Source organism: Podarcis tiliguerta (assembly GCF_965153285.1).
Source record: "Podarcis tiliguerta genome assembly, chromosome: 10".
Classification (NCBI taxonomy): domain Eukaryota; kingdom Metazoa; phylum Chordata; class Lepidosauria; order Squamata; family Lacertidae; genus Podarcis; species Podarcis tiliguerta.
Genome location: NC_139543.1, coordinates 63,133,104 through 63,154,012, shown reverse-complemented (window position 1 = coordinate 63,154,012; position 20,909 = coordinate 63,133,104). Strand labels below are relative to the sequence as shown.

The 20,909-nt window shown below is 42.5% G+C and overlaps 1 protein-coding gene across 9 annotated transcripts in view; it reads right to left on the bottom strand.

Moving 5' to 3' along the window:
* The window catches only part of USP6NL (USP6 N-terminal like), a 135,715-nt gene that overhangs the window by 40,478 nt on the left and 74,328 nt on the right, over positions 1-20,909 (bottom strand). For all 9 annotated transcript variants that reach the window (XM_083401928.1, XM_083401931.1, XM_083401929.1 and 6 more), the window contains 2 exons: positions 10,349-10,388; positions 6,160-6,240 (listed from right to left, as the gene is read on the bottom strand). In XM_083401928.1, the coding sequence (XP_083258054.1) occupies positions 6,160-6,240; positions 10,349-10,388 (121 nt within the window). The remainder of the gene's footprint in view (positions 1-6,159; positions 6,241-10,348; positions 10,389-20,909) is intronic.

The window sequence follows — 20,909 nt, the reverse complement described above, 5'->3', positions numbered from 1 at the left end:
GTCCTTTATTAGAGACAGATGTTACCAGATTCTGGCTTAAAAAACGGAAAACCAAACTGGATTAAGGATTCCCACTGCCTGTCTCAGATTTCAGAGACACAGAAAAGTCAGAGAAAATCTTATAAGCTGCCAATATTGAGGGTATATTCTTTGAAGGAAGAAAAATACCATTTTGTTGGCACTGGCTTAGCTGATACAAGAGATTTTTTAAAAAATATCTTTATGGGAACGAAATGAAGGCCATGCAATCACAAGGAAACAGGCAGGGTGAAATCCAGCTGTGGCAGAGGCCTCACCCTGAGCTTAGCTCTGTTCTGCATGCGGAAGGTTGAATTCCTGGCATCTCCAGGTGGGGATAGGACTCTCTGCAGCCTCAAGCCCTTGACAGCCACAGCCTGTCTGGGCAGACAATACTGAGCTACCGTATTTTTCGCTCTATAAGACGCACCAGACCACAAGACGCACCTAGTTTTTGGAGGAGGAAAACAAGAAAAAAAATATTCTGAATCTCAGAAGCCAGAACAGCAAGAGGGATCGCTGCGCAGTGAAAGCAGCAATCCCTCTTGCTGTTCTGGCTTCTGGGATAGCTGCGCAGCCTGCATTCGCTCCATAAGACGCACACACATTTCCCCTTACTTTTTAGGAGAGAAAAAGTGAGTCTTATAGAGCAAAAAATACGGTAGATGGATCAATGGTCTGACTTGGTGTAAGGCAGATTCCTATGTTCAGGGTATTTTTTAAGAAGAGGAGAAGAAGAGCCCTGCAGGAAGAGACCAAAGGTCAGTCTCGTGCAGCTTCCTGCTTCCCACAGCAGCCAACCAGATGGCTCTGGAAAACTGCAGAAGAAGCAGTGTGTGCAAGTAATGACCGTCTCCTGTTGTGGCTCCTGCTGCCGCCTCCAATCTTTGAGGTTCTACCAGGCTATTACTGGTGGGGCACACCTGGCTGTAATCTAGTTCTGTAAACTCCCCACGGTGGTACATTTTCTGCCAAAAGCCACCATGAAACAACAGCAGCAGCGTAACATCATTTTGTAATAATTTTCATCTCAGAAATCTTTCATTTGCATACTGTGGTTCATATTTTAAACTGTTTCTGGATATTGTTTACTATTTTGGTTATGTGTATTCATTGCTGGCTGCTCCGGGCATCTCCACTGGAGGAGGGAAGAGGCTTATTATAGAAAGCCAAACAAAATATAAAAGTATTTTTAAATGGAAGGCCTTTCTAGTTTTCCACAAGTATTCCCAACCATGCAATGGAATATTTCTGTCAATAGCTTGATACCATTAAATTATATAATGTTCTCATCTTCACGTTCAGAATCATGCTCCAATATTTTAATGCACCTATTCGATAATATAGGCTTAGTTTCAAAAATAAGAGAACCTGGTTCTCAAGCATTTTTCCCCCTTGTGCTAGCACTGGCAGCCATGTTTTTCTGCAAGCCTTCCAGAGCTCAAAAATCAAGGATTGGACTTATGTTTCATAATGACTGAGATAAACATCTCCCCAGCCATCTCCATTCCTTCCAAATCATTCGTGAAAAGGACAAAAAGCGCTGTGTATTCCTTTGGGGCTTCATTATCTTGTACAAACAAGAAGCTTCACAGGTATTCTTATTTTCCTGAGTTTGTAGGAAACAAGACCTTGTTCAGCAAAAGGGGGGAAATCTCAGGGTGACCGCGGAAGCTAAGGGTTTAACCAGCTGGTACATCCACCTGCAAAGAGCCTTTCATCCTTTCTCTCTTCAGAGCACCTGGTTTCTTACTGGACTCAAATAACCAGGAATTAACAGTTGAAATAAATTAACAGGAAACAAAGCACCAGAAATTGCTTTGGGGCCCAAGATTAAACCACGTGCTACCAAAATGGAAAGTAAGCAAGCAAAATGGTGTTGGAGACACAGAATAGCATCCAACTAACTCATTCTATCACTGCAAGGATTTCCACTTGTGCCACGGCACTCCTCTAACCCCCATATTGTTGTTGTTGTTGTTTAGTCGTGTCCGACTCTTCGTGACCCCATGGACCAGACCACGCCAGGCACTCCTGTATTCCACTGCCTCCCACCACAGCTGTCAACTTTTCCCTTTTCTTGCGAGGAATCCAGAATAAGGGAATTTCCCTTTAAGAAAGGGAAACGTTGACAGCTATGGCCTCCCACAGTTTGGTCAAACTCATGCTGGTAGCTTCCAGAACACTGTCCAACCATCTCGTCCTCTGTCATCCCCTTCTCCTTGTGCCCTCCATCTTTCCCAACATCAGGGTCTTTTCCAGGGAGTCTTCTCTTCTCATGAGGTGGCCAAAGTATTGGAGCCTCAGATTCACAATCTGTCCTTCCAGTGAGCCTAACCCCCATACACCCACTAAATATCTTTGGGGTTTTTTCCCCAACCTTCCAGATATCTGGAGGGCGTGGGGTGCGTGTCTGGGTGGAGGGAGGTCTGTTCCACAAGCAGAATTCCTTGCACTGACATGATGTGTTAGCTGGAAACTGCCCACAGAGAGGGTTGGAAGGGCTAATCAGTGTTCTCTTTGCCACTTGTTATTGTATTGTTTGAATATGTTGATACGGAAGGGGGGGCATGTCTTCTTCACCTTCTTCTTCGCTACCATATATCCATTTATTTCCGAGTCCAATTGTCAATGTCAAAAGGGACTAAAATCTATAAAATTCATAGAAAATCAACGTGCCAATTTGCTCAATTTCTCGAGGACTCCATGACACCTCCCCTGTCCTCCATAATCCCTCAAGCAAGGTGTCAAGACCCTAATCCTGTCAAATCACTCTGCCAAGCCTTTCCTCTGGGCAATGCCAGGTGGCAGACTATGCATACATGGACCATTGTCTTCTCATCACCGGTACTCAGGATGTGCTTATCTGCGCATATCTCCAGCTCTGCATATTCCCCCTCCCTCCTCCATATGTTAATCCTGTGTAACCCAACCTCTTCTTAATGTATTCATGATGTAATCTGTGTAACCCAACCTCTTCTTAATGTATTCATGATGTAACTGGGATGTATTTTGCACTGTATTCTGGGACATGGAGGGAAGTTTTAAAAGTTCATGTCACCCCTTTCTCGCTGTTCAATCTCGCCTTGAACCTGTTGCGCAATAAACTTGGATCTTCTGCAGCTTGCTCCTGTCTCCGGCTGAGCTCATTTTCCTCCGCAGGGACCCGCGGACTTAGTCCGACGAGCTGGGTTGCAGAGCAGCCTCGCACCCAGATTTTACCATAACAATGTTTTGCTGGATCCATTTTTAATTTTGATTCTTGTTGTAAGCTTGATTACATGGCGTTATCTAAATACAAAAAATAAACAGAAGTGAGCTGCAAGTGGCTGTAGCAGCTGCTAGAACCCATAGCTACTACAGTCACGTGGAGGCTTCACACCATATGGAGCCTCATTCATTGACTTCTGTGTGAATCAGAGATGGGACAGCAAGAGGAAGCCTTGTTGCTATCTCCTTCTGAATCTCGAGAGGCTTTTATTTATTCTTTGGAAGCTATGGACAGGGGAATGGGGAACAAGGGGACAATTTGACACAGAGTCTCTCAATAAACTCTAAATTATTTTCAGCTACCTCAAGCCTGGCAGTTTCTCCCCCCTCCTGCCTGACGCTTCCTTATTTCTTTTCTCTCAGTCAGATAGCTACTCCATCAACAAGCGAGTCAGATGGCACAGCAAAGAAGACATTTGAATGTGAATACAGTGAATGACATTTTTATTCAAGGCACCCTGAAAGTTATGGTCACACCAGGACAAAGGAGGCTTTAATGCCTGCCGTGATTGATGGCTTGATATGCCCTATCTCAGCTGCAGGATATAATTAAGATGCAAACACATAAACTCAAAGTACCAGGTCAAGAAGGGCTGTCAAGCAGCACACAGAGAGGCAAATGTGTTGATTCCCTATGCTACTAAAGAAAGGTTGCAGGTTATTGGAGTTGGGGTGTGTGTGTGTGTGTGCCCATGCACATGTTAGGAATGTGGGGTGTTAAAAAAGTACTTCCCTCTCTACAATTTATATATTATGCAGCACACAAGATTTGAGAAGTGCTTTAGAAGTTTTTGCTGTCCTTGTGCTCCAAACAATGCCAAGTCAAGGCAATAACTTATGCCCATTTTAGAGATAGGAAGCTTAAGTCAAGATCGAGGCTTGGCCAAGACTGCACAAGGCATATCATCCGTTTTCAAAAACTTTGCCAAGTTGGCATGATAGGGACCATTCTAATGAAAGAATCGTAAATGTCTCCTTCCCTCACATTCCACAGAACAGCTTCAACGTCCTTAAATGCCTTTGCCAGCATTTCTCTTCCCAACTTTAGAAAAGACCAACAAAGGCAGGGAGGAGGAGGGAGGCTAAATAGTAAAACATTTTCTATAGTAAGAGCCTCCAGAGAGAAAGGGCTGTATCACAAATTGGTGCAATGTGCTTAGTTTCTGAGATTCTTTTTCAATGTGGCACACAAAACATGTACCAGTTAATACAACTGCTGCTGTAGTAGGAGGAGAATAATAATAATTATTTTTTAAATAGGATTATTAAAAGAAAAGTAGTTCCAAAACATGCCCAACATGGAAACGGGGAGTTTGCGGATCTCAAATTTTGCACTTGTACGTAACTGGTTTGTGGGCAGTTAGGAGAGGAAAGAAAGAATGTCATTGCATCTACAGGAACCCTGTTATTCCTGTTAGATGGACACCATTAAACATAGTGATGGTCCAAGCCCATTTCTTAGCGCTTTCTACCCAAATATGATCAATCAGGATTCTGCCTTTTGGCAAAGAGCAATATGACCAAGAGCAAATTGCTATATATCCCTCCCATCTTGCAAATCTTCCTTTCCTGTACATTTCTACCCAACAGCACAAGTCCCTTCTGTCCCGCTTGGATTTCCTCCCAGACCATCTTCTCCTGCTCTTCTCTTTCCCTCGAACCTCAGCACCTCCAACCCACTTCCTACAGACAAACTGGTTATATTTCCTGCTAGATGTGAAGCTCCTCCTTCTCCTTAGATCCTACCAAGGAAGCTTCACTGTCTGTCAACGTTCTATAGCTAGAAAGCTTCCTTTGAGCATGTAGAATGTTCATGAGCCAGTGTGGCGTAACAGTTAAGAGGGTTGGACTAGGACCTGGGGAAGCCAGGGTTCAAATCCCCACATCTATAAATATAAATAAATAAATATCAACATATAAATACACACACACAAAAAACAGCAGGTAAAATGTTATAAATGTATTGCACTTAAGAAGCCTGGATGAATAAAGAGGTTTTCATCTGGCACCTATGACATAAACGTTGGTGCCAAGTGAGGCTCCCTGGGTAGACCTGGGCACCATAGCCAAAAACGCCCTAGTTGGCACCTGCCTCATCTCTGAAGGCGGAGGCACTCAGCAGATCTGAAAAATGCTGGCCTACGTTGGGTTGGGTAGTAGCCACTCCTTCAGGCATTTGCATATTATTATTATTTATTATTTATTTAGAGCAAAACGGTTCCCAGAATGGCTTATATAAAATCAAAACAAGGCAACCCCTACCAGCAGGATTACATTCAAATAAATAAACAAATAAGTAAATAATCTAGTCCAACCCCCTGCAATGCAAGGGGGTTTTTTTGCCCAACATGGGGCTCAAAGCAATGACTGAGATTAAAAATATCATAGTCTACTAACTGAGCTATAACACTGATGTACAGTAACGCATATGAAACATTATTCTTTTTGCATCAATACCTTTCAGAATCTTGCAGCATGAGAAGATCAACACACCAGGGAGGGATTTGTGTGCACACAAGAGAGAGAGAATAGGCTGAATGTTACCAGTGAATATTGTTTTTTTTTAAAAAAAAAATGCACACATTTAAGTGAAACTTCACAACTTTCTACTTGTGTTCACCATCTCCATTCCTACTGCACAATTATAAAATTGGTACTTCCTAAGCAATTATTCTTCTGCGGCTTAACTTCCAGAGCAATGAAGCTCTTGGAAACTAGCTGAATGGAAGGCTCTTTGTGCCTTTGTTGTTTAAAATGAATGCTATAATGAAAGCTATGATAGAGAAAAATGAAAGCCCGGCACCACAGAATCCAATTTAATACTGTTGCATTCAGTAAATGCAACTGCCTGTGGAAGCACTTTAACTTTACCTTTTCTGTGTTCTTGTATTTCTCCCAGCTTTTCAACATCTTCAGCCATTTTGTAGTTCTTTCAATCTCAAGCTGCTTTTGCTGAAAATAAAATTAAGAGTGCATTATTCCCTTCATCTCACCTGTACTAAAGAATGTTTGGACATTTACAGGCGTTTAGGAACAGACGCAGCTACGCATTTCATATCAGAAAAACCAATGGCAAAGTATTATAAATCAAATGCAAATGTTTAAGAAATACGTTGGGGTTTCTTCTCCCCAGCCTTAACATGATGCTGATCATGTCCAACCAATAGAGAGGGGTTAAGGAGGAAAAGTACATATTAAATTAGAAATTAAATTAAAATTAAAAACACAAATATTTGCAAATAAGGCCATCTATAAATCTAAACTGAAGCAGAATTAAGCAATATGCCATGGGTAGGCAAACTAAGGCACGGGGGGGGGGGGGCCAGATCCGGCCCAATCGCCTTCTAAATCCGGCCAGCAGACAGTCCAGGAATCAGGGTGGTTTTATATGAGTAGAATGTGTCCTTTTATTTAAAATGCAACCCTGGGTTATTTGTGGGACCTGCCTGGTGTTTTTACATAAGTAGAATGTGTCTTTATATTTAAAATGCATCTCTGGGTTATTTGTGGGGCATAGGAATTCGTTCACTATTATTTTTTCCGAAATATAGTCCGGCCCCTGACAAGGTCTGAAGGACAGTGGACCGGCCCCCTCCTGAAAAAGTTTGCTGACCCCAGCAATATGCCTTCAACTGGCAGTGACCACATGGTTGTTTCTCAGCTAGTCTTCTATTGTTTCCTCTGGCCAGCAGTGACCCTTGGGGGCCTCAGGAAGGCGGCTTTCCCAGCACCTGCCTCCTGATTCCTTTAGCTGGAGATGCCAAGGGTCAGACCTGGGACTTCCTGCTTGCAAAGCTTCTGCTCTAAGTGAATGGTCCCCAGACATTTTTCTTCTGGATAACTTGGAAGCTGCTGGTGGTTTTGGCCAACCACTTAATTAGTTTACTGCCTGTTTAGACATTTTAATGTGCTGTGCATAATTTTTTTAAAGAATCAAATGGTATTCAAATTTTAATACAATAAGCAATAAAAACAGAATTCTCCTGCAGCCAAGCTGGTGCCAAACATATTGCTCTGCTTGCCTCTGGACCAAATCAGCGAAGGGTCTTGTCAAAGGACCTCCATACATACTGCCCAGGCTTGCACCCTGGGAGATCACTTTGGTGATCTCCATTGTGTCCCAAGACAGATTGAAGCCAACAGCAGCCAACTAATGTGTAGATAAGTCAGTTTCACGCTGAACCATCCCATTCCAGAAATATCTACAGTGGTGCCCCGCAAGCCGAATGCCTCGCAAGACGGAAAACCCGCTAGACGAAAGGGTTTTCCGTTTTGGAGGTGCTTCGCAGGACGAATTTCTCTATGGGCTTGCTTCGCAAGACGAAAATGTCTTGCGATTCCTGGGGTGTTTTTTTCCCGCTCCCCACCCCCTTTTTCTAAGGCACTAAGCTGCTAATAGCCTTTTAGCAGCTAATCCGCTAATCCCTTAAGCCTTTAATAGCCGCTAATAGCCGCTAAACCGCTAATAGCGCTAATCCGCTAATGGGCTTGCTTCGCAAGACGAAAAAACCGCTAGACGAAGAGACTCACGGAACGGATTCTTTTCGTCTTGCGAGGCACCACTGTACTTGACTGTACATACAAAGTTTTGACTATCTCCTATATAACAACCTCCAGATTCTGAACAGTAAAAGTTACAATGAAAATTATGAACTCCGCTCTGTACTTTGCCACACCCATAGGAGATGTGGAGTTTATTTTAAATGCCACTGTGCAGCCTAATCAGAGCATTGCACTGCAAAGAGATACTAAGCAACAACAGGTTATTCCAAAGACAGACATAATTACAGTAATTTAAGACCACTTCACAATACTTAAATGGAATAGAGCCACTGTGTATGCTATAATCTTTCCTTTTGCTGATAAATACCTATGGAAGGTTTGCATTCGTTCATCAAGCAAAGTCTACCCAACGAAAACATTTTGTAACAGTGTTTAGGAAGAGTCTTATCTGAAGCCCTACAATTTCATAGTAACTTTATATTATGTTAAGCAGAGATTCTTCCCACTAATGTGCACTCTCAGAGAAAACTGCACACACTTGACTTCCACAAGAGAATGTGCAAGAAACAAATGTGAAGCAATGCATTTTAGGGACAGTTTTGTTCCCCAGCTAGTTGACTGCATCATAAATTGTGGGCAACAACTGAATTTTACCTTCTGCAGCAATGCTTCCCAAATATGCTATTCGGGACAGTTTTTCCGCTGGCTTAAAAATTGGAGAGATACTATACTCAAAAAGATTTATCAATAGCTCCCTGAGCATTTGAACAAAGTTACTTTTTCAGCTTCTGTATAGCATAGCTATAATGGACTTCCGGTACCCTGCTCTCTCCTTTGCATATGTGAATCTGAGATCTCCCTGATCTTACAGTGACACCTGTATTTTGGAACAGTGTTACTACTGAAATCAGGCAGACACCTACAACCTTATTTTTTTGATCCCCTGGCTGCCAACAGTTTTTAGAGAATTTGCTCAGTTCAGTGTTAGTCATTCTATATTTTATTATTTTATTATTCTATAATCTTATGATGTTTTAATAATTTTATGGTGCACCACCATGATATTTTTCTTATTACTTGGCAGTTTATAAACACTCCTGTAAATAAAATAAAAAATAGTCCCCCAAAGAGCTATTTTCATCTAATGTATCTCCCATATATTAGATGAAAATAGCTTCTGGATCTTTAGATAAGAGCAAAACTTTTCAGAGGGCATTTAAGTTAGAGAGCATCCTGGACTAGGCAGAGACCAAGTGTAATTTAAAGAGGCTTAATTAAGTGGAAGCTCAGCAAACAGCTGCAAAAAGAACACAAGTGGCTCTTCCACCTTCCCAGACTAGCAGGGCTCAGCATCCTCTTGGCAAGTGACCTTTCAGTTGATCCTAGGAGTGTTAACAGCTCTATGGGGACTGCATAAGCTGCCTTCTTTTGACGACACTCAATGCCAAATAATCACCAAGAGCAAGGGCAGGAAAAGTAGCTCACTGCATCTGAGTAAAAAAGGCATTACTGAGAGATTTCACGAACAAGGGAATGGGTTTAATAGGAACAACTAAATTTGACTCACAGCAGCCTCAGTTGCAGCACAGCCAAGTCTAAGCATGATGTAATCTGTGGAATGCACAGAGGGTGGTGGAATTTGTTGGCACAAGTAAGTCTTCAGCACACAAGGTTTGGGCCAAAACACCATGCAGATTGTGCAACATAAATCGATAAGCACTTGCCTCGCTATGGGAAGAAAGTGTGAGGGCTCTGACAGGGTCCTAGAGTCCTACCGCCTCCTTCCCAAAGCCGAGTTAGCACTTGCCCAGCTGGGAAGGAGGTGGGAGGGCTCTAGGACTCTGCCAGAGTCCTCATGCCTCCTTCCTAAAGCCTGGCATGGCACCAGCGCTGAGTAAGGGACACCAAATTTTGGCTTAGCTCGGGGCACCATCGCACCAAAGTCTGCCCCTGCGAAAACAGTACTTTCGCAGTCTTCTGTTAGAACTCAGTACAACTCAAATGGTGGAGTACAGACTTTGCCTGCAGAAAGCCCCATGTTCAACCTCTGGCGTTTGCAGGTAGCCCTGGGAATGTCCGTCTGAAACTCTAGAGAGTCGCTGCCAGTTACTGTTGACAAAGGAGTACCGGAGGCAGCCAATGTGGTGCTTTCCAGATATTGCTGTTATGCAACTCCCAACCACTGCCCTTGACCACTGCCCTTGCTAGTCAGAGATGGAGACCAACATGTGGGGGAGACCACGTGTACGTAGTGGTGTACATAGCATAGTATAACCAATGTTCTGCTTCAGTGTAAGGCACCTTCTGTGCACCAGCTTCAATCTACAATATCTCCAGTTACAAGTTGCAGAATCGCAGGTTAAAGGGCTAGCAATGATCACTGCCTGAGACCTAGAAGAAGCACTCCCCGTCAGAGCAGATAGCACAAGCCTTGAGTCATGGTCTGACTCAAGACAGCTCCATATGCACAATGACCTGCCCACATATAGCTTCAGCAGTGGTACAGCACTGAGTAGAACAATCACTGGTAATTTAAAGTGAGAGATGAAGAACTTACCCTCTCTGTTGCTGCATCATGGACAGGTAACTCCTCTTGGCTAAAAAGAAAGGGGAACAGACTATTACTTCTGTTGAATATGAACAAAATGATAGTTTTGAACAGATTGCTACTAATGGAGACTCAGAGGCATAGTGCAGAAGATGAGGACTTAAGAGCTAATTGCAAAACATTATGCCACAATAATGTAAGATAACAGAACAGTGGACGTATTTGATTACAATCCTCCGATTGGGGATAAAATTCAGTGGAAGCTCAAGTGCATAGGGTGGTACGGTTTCCACTGTATAACATTCTACAAGGTCTTTAAAGCAGAAAAGTTCATGGGCCTACAATAGAGAGAGAAGATTAAAATGAAGGAGGATGGACAGGTATGTATTAGTCATATAAAACAGTCAAATATTTACTTGGGCTGTATACAAAAATCTATTTTGACTTTAGCACTCAGAAAATTCAATTGAACAATACTCGAAATTAATGACTACGTCAAATTCTGTGCTGCGGAATGACTGTTAAATCAGTTTTAAACACAGATCGATACCTAGCGAATCACTTGGGTGGGTGATTTCACAACCCATAAATTAGTTTACAAATCTGCATCCAAATCACACAGAATAAGAAAATGTTTTTAAAGTCAGAAGCCAAGATAAAAAGAAGACTGCCTTTCATTATAAGCAGTTTGGAGTGGTGAAGAAAGACACTTGCCTAGTAATATGCTTAGAACTGTTGGGTCCTTACACACACTCAAACACTCATATATTTATATACTATTTATTTTGGCGAAATAAGCTGAGATATTCATATGCAGCCCCTTCCCTCCCTCCTCAACATGCCACAATTAAACTTGGAAGTCTGCTATTAATCATAGTTTCCTGTTTCAGTCAAACCAGGAAAAAGTATGTTTACCAGGTTCAGAACAAGCCAAGGTTTAAGATCCTGAGTTGTTGCCAACCATAGTTCCCAATTAACTATGGTTCATTGAAGACTTCTTAGCTTTCAGCAGTGCACCAAGAAGAAAAGAGGGAAGGAGCAGCACAAAGACAGTGTGTGCTGCTGGTAAAAGTCTCACGCTTATCTGGGCTTATTAAGCTGAAATATAATCATCCAAACTGGGCCAGTGACTTTTGGCTGGGTCAGTATGTGAAATGATTTTTAAGGAATTGACTGATCTCTACACTGGCTCGTGACTCTTAAGGTTTCTTGCCTTCTGCATTTTTTTGTAGCATGTAATGCTCTTCAACCTGCAAGAGCTCCCCGCCAAACAGCCATTGTGGTTCTTATACGCCTTCACTTTTGCTCTTTGCTTGTGACACAACGTGGTGCGAACTGTGTAAAATTAACAGGAGGAGGGCCATTGGTAAGACAGGAATTGTCTGGCTCATACTGTTCCATTAATTTTTTATTTTCAGCTGCATAGAGGCTCTGCATCCAAGTCTCAGCGAATCATAAATAATATGCAATCCTTTGGAAAGGATGATCTGAATGCAAGTATTAATTCAGATGCTCGCTATAGCAATTTACAGCTTACTGCTCACTGACCACGCACACTGCTCAAGTTCTCAAGATGCACATTCTTATTCCAGCTGAGCAAGCTACAGGGTTGGACTGGATTGTATTAATTTTCCTCCGCCACTTCTCCCGCTGCCACTTCATCAGTGATTTTAATAATTCAGCATTGCCAGTTGGTGCATTGCTTAAAATGGGAGAGTGCTGTCTGCACAATACAGCTGCCATGGGGATGCTCGTTCCCATGTTGAATCTGCCCCCAAAAAACCAGCTCAATTGTTTAGCAGAACTGACAACACAGTGTCTTGCCCACTGTACACAGCTTTCCCACATCAACCAGCATCGTCTGATCGCGTTTGGTTGATTTGGTTGGAGGGGGTTTGGGGATGGGGTGGGAGAGAGGAAGTTACTCATTTATATCCCACTTCCCTTTCAAGAAAGCAGCATACACAGCGTTCCCTGTGGTCTCCCATGAAAGCACTGACCGGACACTGGCGGTTGCTGTATTGTGCGTGTCTGTGTATCTAATTCTGTGTACAGAATTAGGCTTCTACTGTACCATATCACCAATGGGCCACAAACATATTGTGCTAAATAGGCTACAGTGGTCCCCAAAGGAACTACTACCAACACCCATTTTATTGCACATCTTATATAAGGTTCTTAGTTCCTGTTCACTGTGGTGAAGGACCCTAGTTCTCTGGTAGAGTAGCTGGTAGAAGGCCCTTGGTTCAATCCCCAGTGCCTCCAAGTAGGACTGGGAAAAGCTCCTGCCTAAAACCTTGGAGAGCTGCTGCCAGTCAGTGAAGACAATAGTGAACTAGATGGACTCAGTGCAAGGCAGCTTCCTACGTTAGGAGTATCGGGATGGTGTTTATGGTGGTAATTAAATAGTGCTGACATTATCAGGACAAGATTCTAAGTGCTATGGGGTGATTAAATGAAATGACTAGACATCCACTAAAGAGTATTGCAGCTTAAAAGACTAAATTGTGTCTACATGGAAAGCAATTACATTTATAGCTATCTCTGATGCTCTACTTATTTTAGCTAAGAGAAGCCCGACTCTAAAGTGTGATACTATTTAAGACACACATAGCACATATCCAGATGAGAATCAGGCTAAAAACAGAATCTAACTCAAGTCTCAGGTCCTTAAAAGTTCAATCTTGCTCACTAAAAGAACGGGGAGAAACGATATCACGGGGCTTTCACAAAATAATACATTTTAGATTTGGACCATGGCTTCTATCACCAGAAGTATTTTGTACCCGAGAGTAGACACCCAACCACAGTAATGTTCCTGTACCACATCATGAGTGGCTGACAAGTTGCCTCTCTGTGTAAAATACACAGAAACATGCACATTTGAAATATACTTCTGTATGTCGCCTCAAGGGCTGATGCTTAACTTTCTTTCCAGTGAAACCAATGAGGCTTTAAAGTGCTCAGCATTGGCTGGGATTGTGCCATTTATAAGCAAATGAAACAGTAAAATAAAAACAAATCAATACACCCTTTAGAATCGAAGAAATAGGTGTGTCTTTTGTTCTTGGTAATTTCTACCACAGTAAAAACTAATGGTAAAACAGATCAGGTCCAAGGATGGAGACTTCTACACCCTGGAGACACTGACCTCACCAGAAGTAACTGCCTGCTAAAATCTGGTGCACAGAAGTTTAAAATAAAAGGTCAGGCCAACTCTGCACTACTATCTACAACTGCTTTGTGTTGGACTGTGAACACAGCTCAAACAAGGACAACCACAGTGGGCCTTATGCTTTAAAACTCCCTTGGCTTGTCAAAATAAATGCATTATGTTAGGTATTTGGGCTGGTACGTTACACCCTCCCAGAGTTTTTCAGTGGGTACCAATCTGTGTTGTTGTTTTTTTTTAAGTATGTTTTTAAATACACCACCCTGCATGCGCGCACAGTTGCCAATTTTAACCCAAGCAGAAATGTCTTGATTTGCTTCCAAAATGTGTTCGAGTGAGGCCTTTGGCAAATGTCCAGGAGAAGCTAGCTCCTTGCAAGTTAACCAGCTGCTGAAAACAGATTGCTATGGTCCTTCAAGGGTGCTCAGACAGTGGTATTACATGGACACTCTTCACTTGATTAGTTGCTCCTAGGCCCATTTAACATTTTAAAGCAAGTCTGCCATGTTTTTATCCGTGTTCCTTGCAGCAAACACAGTATTCACATCCACACCAGACATTTAAAGTACTCTCAAGCCATTTTAACAGTCATGGTAAAGAATTCAGGGAACTGTAAGTTTCCCATGGGAGCCGCGAGTTGTCAGCCCCCTTAACAAACTATTACTGCTTGTTTAATTTGTACTACAATTCCCAGGATTCTTTGGGGAAAAGCTAGGAGTCACTGCTTTCCCTCAAAGAATCCTGGGAGTTGTAGTACAAATTTAACAAGTGGTGCAAACATGGGTGTGACAAGCATGTGGAGAGATGCACATTTCCAAACTAAACAGCAGATACATATCAATAATCCCACATTCAGCCACATGTGTCTCCAGTGTATGATCAACATAAATCTCAAGTTGTTTTGAGGCCAGCTTCACCACACTTCAGGAATTTTCTGTATAGACTGTAAACACGTCTGCTGCTATAACGTTGGGATTGGCGCTACGGAACTCAAAGGCAAAGCTCTACAAGGCTTCACAGAGGAGTTTGTGTTGTTAACTGTTTATTATTTATTTCAGTGCTCATATCAAGGTGACTGAGATGCCCCTCCTGTGTCTCCCTTCGCCCACACCCAAATGCTGGACTCTGGTATTCTAACAAGAGCCACAGACCACAAGCCCTATTGATGCCTGTCCCTGTTATGCTCCCTTCTCTTATTTCAGATATTCTTCTAACGTAGATAATAGCTAAGTGGGAACAGAGCAATGAGAGTGTGGTTGTATCAATGGCGAAATGGAATTTTTAGATCCTTGCAGCCAGGGAATACCAATCTTTACATCTCCTGTTTGTAAAGTGTGTGTTTTTCAATTCCCCCCCTTCTCTCCTCCGCAGTGTGTGTGCACTCCTGCCCACAACACAACTCTCAAGAGGCTTTGGCTGTTTGCAGGCAAAGTCTGCCTACACAAATCAATCTCTGTTGGTGCAGCTTATGAATATACAGCAACAGGAGTCTGCATGCCTCTATGAACTATGCAGGCCCACTCCACGGGTTGCATAACAGCAAGCACAGTGGAATCAGAAAGAGGAGGGAGGAAAGTTCAAAGTTGCCCCATATCCTTACGCAAACAGAATACAACCTTATGGCCTATCTCCAAGACAACTCGTCTTCCAAGGGATAGTGGAGATGCAGATGTTGATCGTATCTCAAGTCCACATTATTGGCACTACCAATATGTGTGTGCTCTTTCAGAAGCAGAGAAAGAAAAAGCCCAAATGTAGTGACCAGGGAGGCAGAATAATTTCAGCACATAAAGCTTCTCTCATCTCCACAAGCTGCACCCACAAAATCTCCTCTATTAAAGGTAAAGGAGGCCAGCTGCCCTCTATCATATCTCATCATCTTGGAAAGATGTGAAAGGAAGATGATAGATGACAGACAAACAGACAGATATAGAGTGGATACCAGGTTTACAAAGCCTGAAGACAACTGATGTAGTCCATTTCTCCCTGACACAATGAACTGTAATGGTTAAAAGTCTTGAGCTGAAAAGGTGCCACATCAAATCTTGCCTCAGCTATGAATTCACTAGGTGCAGAGGCCCTAAAATAGGGAGGGAGTCGTTCTCTCCTTGACAAAACCTGGTGCAGTATTACTAAGAGGCCCAGGCCAGCACCCTCTCTGATCTTGCATAAATCTCTTCATTTAGGCAGGCAAATCACTCTTCCCCAGCCTTGATCTTCCATCTGCAATAGGGGCAGAATGATAAACTACTTTATTATGGGATTTAGGACCATAATAGCTCAGTGCCAGAGCACATGACTTTGGCATGCCTTCAATCCCTGGCACCTGCAGTTAAAAAGATCAGCTAGCAGGTGAATAGGAAAGACCTTAGAGAGCCACACTGCCTGTCAGAGTAGACATTAGGAGGACAACAATCTGGTATAGCTCCCTCTGTTCCTATTGTTATAAGGATTGAGATACTGTACAAATGCCACTATCTTGTTTCCCCAATATCTATATTTGGAGATTGTGGGAATATGGGAGGCATAGCATCTGCCCTATATTTCTCCTTGGCTGGGTCTACACATGCAGGGGAATGAAGTGGTGAATTGGGCTGAACTATTTCACACCTCTTTTTGAATGCTTTAACAATTACTTGCAAGTAGAAAACTAGCTCAGCAGGCTGAGCAAAAACATCTCTCTGCTATGCTAGTTTTCTTTCTACAGGGATATACCGTATTTTCCGCTCTATAGGATGCACCGAACCATAGGACGCACCTTGTTTTAGAGGGCGGGAACAAGAAGAAATAAATTCTCCCCCTCTCTGCTCAGCGCCCCTTCAGCGAAGCGGCAGGAGAAACGGAGCCCCTTCTATTTCTTATCCCGCTTGGCTGAAGGGGTGCTGCACAGCTCTCCCTCTCTGCTGAAGCCAGGAGAGTCTTGCTCTCCCGGCTTCGGCAAAACGAACCCAAAGCCTGCGGAGCACAGCTGGAACTCACGCTGCGCTCTGAAGACTTCAGGCGGCGATCCCTGAAGCCTGGAGAGCGAGAGGGGTCTGTGCGCACTGACTCCTCTCACTCTCCAGACTTCAGCGAAAGTAACGCGAAGCCTCCGGAGCACGGAGGGAGCGCTCCCTCTATGCTCTGGAGGCTTCGCATTGCTATCGCTGAAGCCAAGGAGCCTGCATTCACTCCATAGGACGCACACACATTTCCCCTTAATTTTTGGAGGGGAAAAAGTGCATCCCATAGAGCGAAAAATATGGTACATGCAGCAGAGCCTTCAAGAATGCTATCACCCACCTGCAGCATCAAATAGTACATCAAAGAGTATAACCACTTCATGATTCTACCACATGCTTTCTGTTGCATGTGTAGATCAGGCTTGAACTACGGGATGTTCCACATTTCGTCGAGATGAGAAACACCATGCAATCCAGGGATTGTTACATACACAGCAATGAAGGAAGTGGATCCAAATCTCTATAATGACAGGGCTTAAGTAAGAATACCCACATAATGGTTTAAAAATCCAAGCATTTTGCAAACTTCATCTCCCTAAAGCTCTCCTCGAAGATATGTGTTCCAAAGGGAAACTGAAGGAGGGAAATAAAAGGAATTGCCAAAAGGGAGTCACAGCAAGTCAGTGGATCATCTGTTCTTCCAAGTCGTGCAAAAGAGAGACAGCTAGCTATTAGTACCCGAGTACAAATTCTGTCTACTGGAAGTCCTACATATTCAATGCCTTGCTTAAATATTTAAAGCATGCATTTGCTGTATTATATTTAACCTGTTGGTCACCATGAAGACCAGAAAGTTGATTTAAAAACCAATAATAATCAAAAAAGCAGGTTCACAATATGCGAAGCTCTGTAGAATGAGACATGTTTCAGTGCAAAATTTGTCTAATGGCAAATAAAGCCTCTTACGAATAGAGAAATGTAATATTACCACACCATTCTAATGACTGAGCGTAGGGAAAAGAACAGTGCAAATACCAAGGCTTCTCCAGCACATAAGCGGCATTTCGGGAAAAGCCAGAATTTCAGAAGAATGTGCTTTATTGAGGGAAGCACATTGAGAATAGATTTGAAGTGATGAATGGAGCTAGATCTTTAAATTTATTACACACACAGAGGCAGCTGGTGCTGGTTTTCATACATCTTTCAAAAAAATGTGTCAAAAGCAACACTCGCATTACTCATCGGTTAAGACTATTACAGAAGCTAGCTCAAATCTTATAACATCCAATTCTGTAACTCACCCAGATATATGGCCATGGCCATTATTATAGGAGGCCATTTTTCATAATTAAGGAGTTTTATCCCAGCAAGCGAAGTTACAAAAGGGCTGCATCAGAAAGAAGGGCAAAGTTTTCCCCCACAAATTGTATCTCAGGCTTATATTGTACGCTTATTTCAGAATGACAGCTGCCCCAATACAGGGACCGACACATGCTGAAATGTATTCCTTGGGACAGTGTTGCGCAAATGTCCTTCAAACATAGGTCCTTATCATACATGGTCTGCAAATGTAGGATTTGGCCACCACTATAGTCAGATTTGCTACAGAAATAGCAAGGTGCTTAGAAACGGGACATGGTGCCTCTGGGAGGGTGATACGCGATATAAAAGCTGATCCTACCACCTCATCAGAACTGAGGCAATATATAAAAATTCTAGAGTTGCCCACTTTCACTAGAGAAATTCCAAATGTCAAGTGACAAGTTATATAGGCTCATTAAATGCAGTATTAGATTTACAGACACCTCTGACTTAGCTGGGATTGGTTTTTTGTAAGAGCCTGCTCAGTTTACTGCATTTTAAAGCAAATACATGCCCCTGAGGAATAGGGATAAAGCATTTGATGCCAACACAAACCCAGGAATGTCCAAACAATGCATCTTCTTTTAAAACAACATATTAGGCCCTCCCCACCCATATGGTAATAAAGTATTCTAACTCTTATTATTGAGGACCCTCTGTCTGTTTAAATGCTCACACTAAAATTACATCATTGAGTCAGGGTCATTGTTTACTTTTCTACTGTTGTGTTCTGAAAAAGTGTTACACTATTACTATTACTATACTTTATGTGCTAACTTTTAAATGCCTGATAAAAATGTCTCTATTCCACCAGGTCTGTGCCGGCAATTAAGAGTCCCTCAGAAGGGTCTACTGATGTTTGCTTTTAACTTCTTTTTGTTTTAACTTCTTTTTATTTTTTTATAATTTTATTGTTTGGTTTTATGTTTCCCGGAAAGCTGTCTGTGGACAAACGCCGGCTCCCTCAGCCTGAAGCGAGATGAGTGACGCCCCCCATAGTCGCCTTTGACTAGACTTAACCGTCCAGGGGTCCTTTACCTTTTACCTTTGCTGTTGCTCGGTCCCTGCTCCTGCTAACCCAGCAGTTCAAAAGCATGTCAAACTGCAAGTAGATAAATAGGTACCGCTCTGGCGGGAAGGTAAACGGTGCTTCCATGCGCTGCTCTGGTTCACCAGAAGCGGCTTAGTCATGCTGACCTGGAAGCTGTACGCCGGCTCCCTCAGCCTATAGAGCGAGATGAGCACTGCAATTCCAGAGTCGGTCACAACTGGACCTAATGGTCAGGGGTCCCTTTACCTTTATTGACCTAGGATAACAAGGTAAGGACTGAGCAAAGGCCATCAGCTCCTTAGATATTTTTTTTAATGAATTACCTGGAAATAGCTGGAATCTCAGGATAGCAATGGGATTAAGATTAGAACACTGAAGTCTACACCACTGAAGCCTATTGTGCACACAAAAAGGAGAAGGAACAGAAAAGCATATAGCTGTGCTGATCAAAATATTCCTTTATAAAGTTAGATTAAAAAAGAGAAGTCAATTATTTCACTTGGAGACATTTAATGTACTTCAGTTCTGAATAAAATCTATTTCTTTGGCTCATTATTTTCATTTTCCCACCTGCTGCTACAATGTATTGCATTTAAATAATAAAGTGTGATAGAAAGAAGGGTACATGCCAGCCTCTTAGCATGACACAGAAGACAGATTTCTATTGCCTGATGTATGCCCCAGGCAGAGCCATAATCCCTTGCATTAGCAATCCCTTCTCAAAACATGTTCAGCACTTTAACGAACTCTCACAAGCTAGCAGATAAAATTATACTTTGGATCATTGGCTTGAGAAAAGAGAAGCAGCTCTGCCAAAATTGCTGGAGCTGCGCCTGTTGATACAAACCAATAATGTAAAGCTTTGGGGGACAATAAGACTGGAAGGAAGATTAGGTCTGTCAAAGAAAAAGGAAAAAGAAAAGCAGGCACTACCATCCCTAGTTATTGCATGTACATTTGTTCAAACCAAGGGGGGTGGACCCTTCCACACTTACTCTCCAGTAGGGAGTGATGGGCAAAATCATCAAGGGATGTAAGAATAGCCTTTGAAATTGTGCATTTCATTATTCCAGGCCAGAAATGAAATGTTCCTGTTTGTTAAACGTCCTCCTTTGCTGAATTTCTTTTCATTGATTTCAATGCACTTGTGGTCCCTTCATCCTGCCCTCTAGGGAAAGCTCCTCAAATAGTGTCTTCAGGTCTAGAAGAGGTGGCTGAGGTATTTATTTTCATTATATAACAATTACCGGGGTGGGGGTGGGGGAGAGAATTCCAATTTATCCCTTCCCCTACCCCATGCCGGACGAATCAGTGTATTTAAGTTTGCCAAAGTCTGCTGTGTGAATTCAGTGGCTGCCATTCTTCAGGGTTATCAGAAAAGTATTTCATAAATGGATTCCATATTTCAACAAAAGCATCTACGTCAATTGTATTATTCAATGCATGTAATCTCTTTGTTAATTGTTCTGATACAGCAATAGGTCATGCATTTGGTTTCCAATGAGAGATACACAGATGTTCCAATCCTTGCCAATTCTGTGCCGCTCGTATGCATGCTAAGAAATTAGTTCTTCATAACGAATATCAGATTGCCCTTCTTTAAAAAATAGTTAATAATCCCAAATCTGGGGTACTTTCCACTTGTTAACCCGTAATACAGCTTATTTCTGTACATACCCTCTGCCCGAAGCGTTTTATATGTTCCCACATCCACCATATGTGAAATGCTGTGCCCATACTATTACAGCCTCTCCAGCATAATGGCAAGATTGTTTTATTAATATAGCTACATCGTAATGGTGTCAAATGCCATCAGTGTAATAATTTTAATGTATTTTCTTGTATACGAGTGGATACTGATTTTAGTGGGTTTGTTTACCCCACAAATCAACCCAATCCAGCTCCGTGGTCTATCTTAGGTTGCCCTGGTGCTTTTGAGTGTAAATTTGCCAATGTTTCTCTTTTACAATCTTTATTTGTTTCAGAAGCCTCAATTTCCATGTGCCCGGCTGTTCTTGGGACGGTAAGAGGTCAAGTTATTGA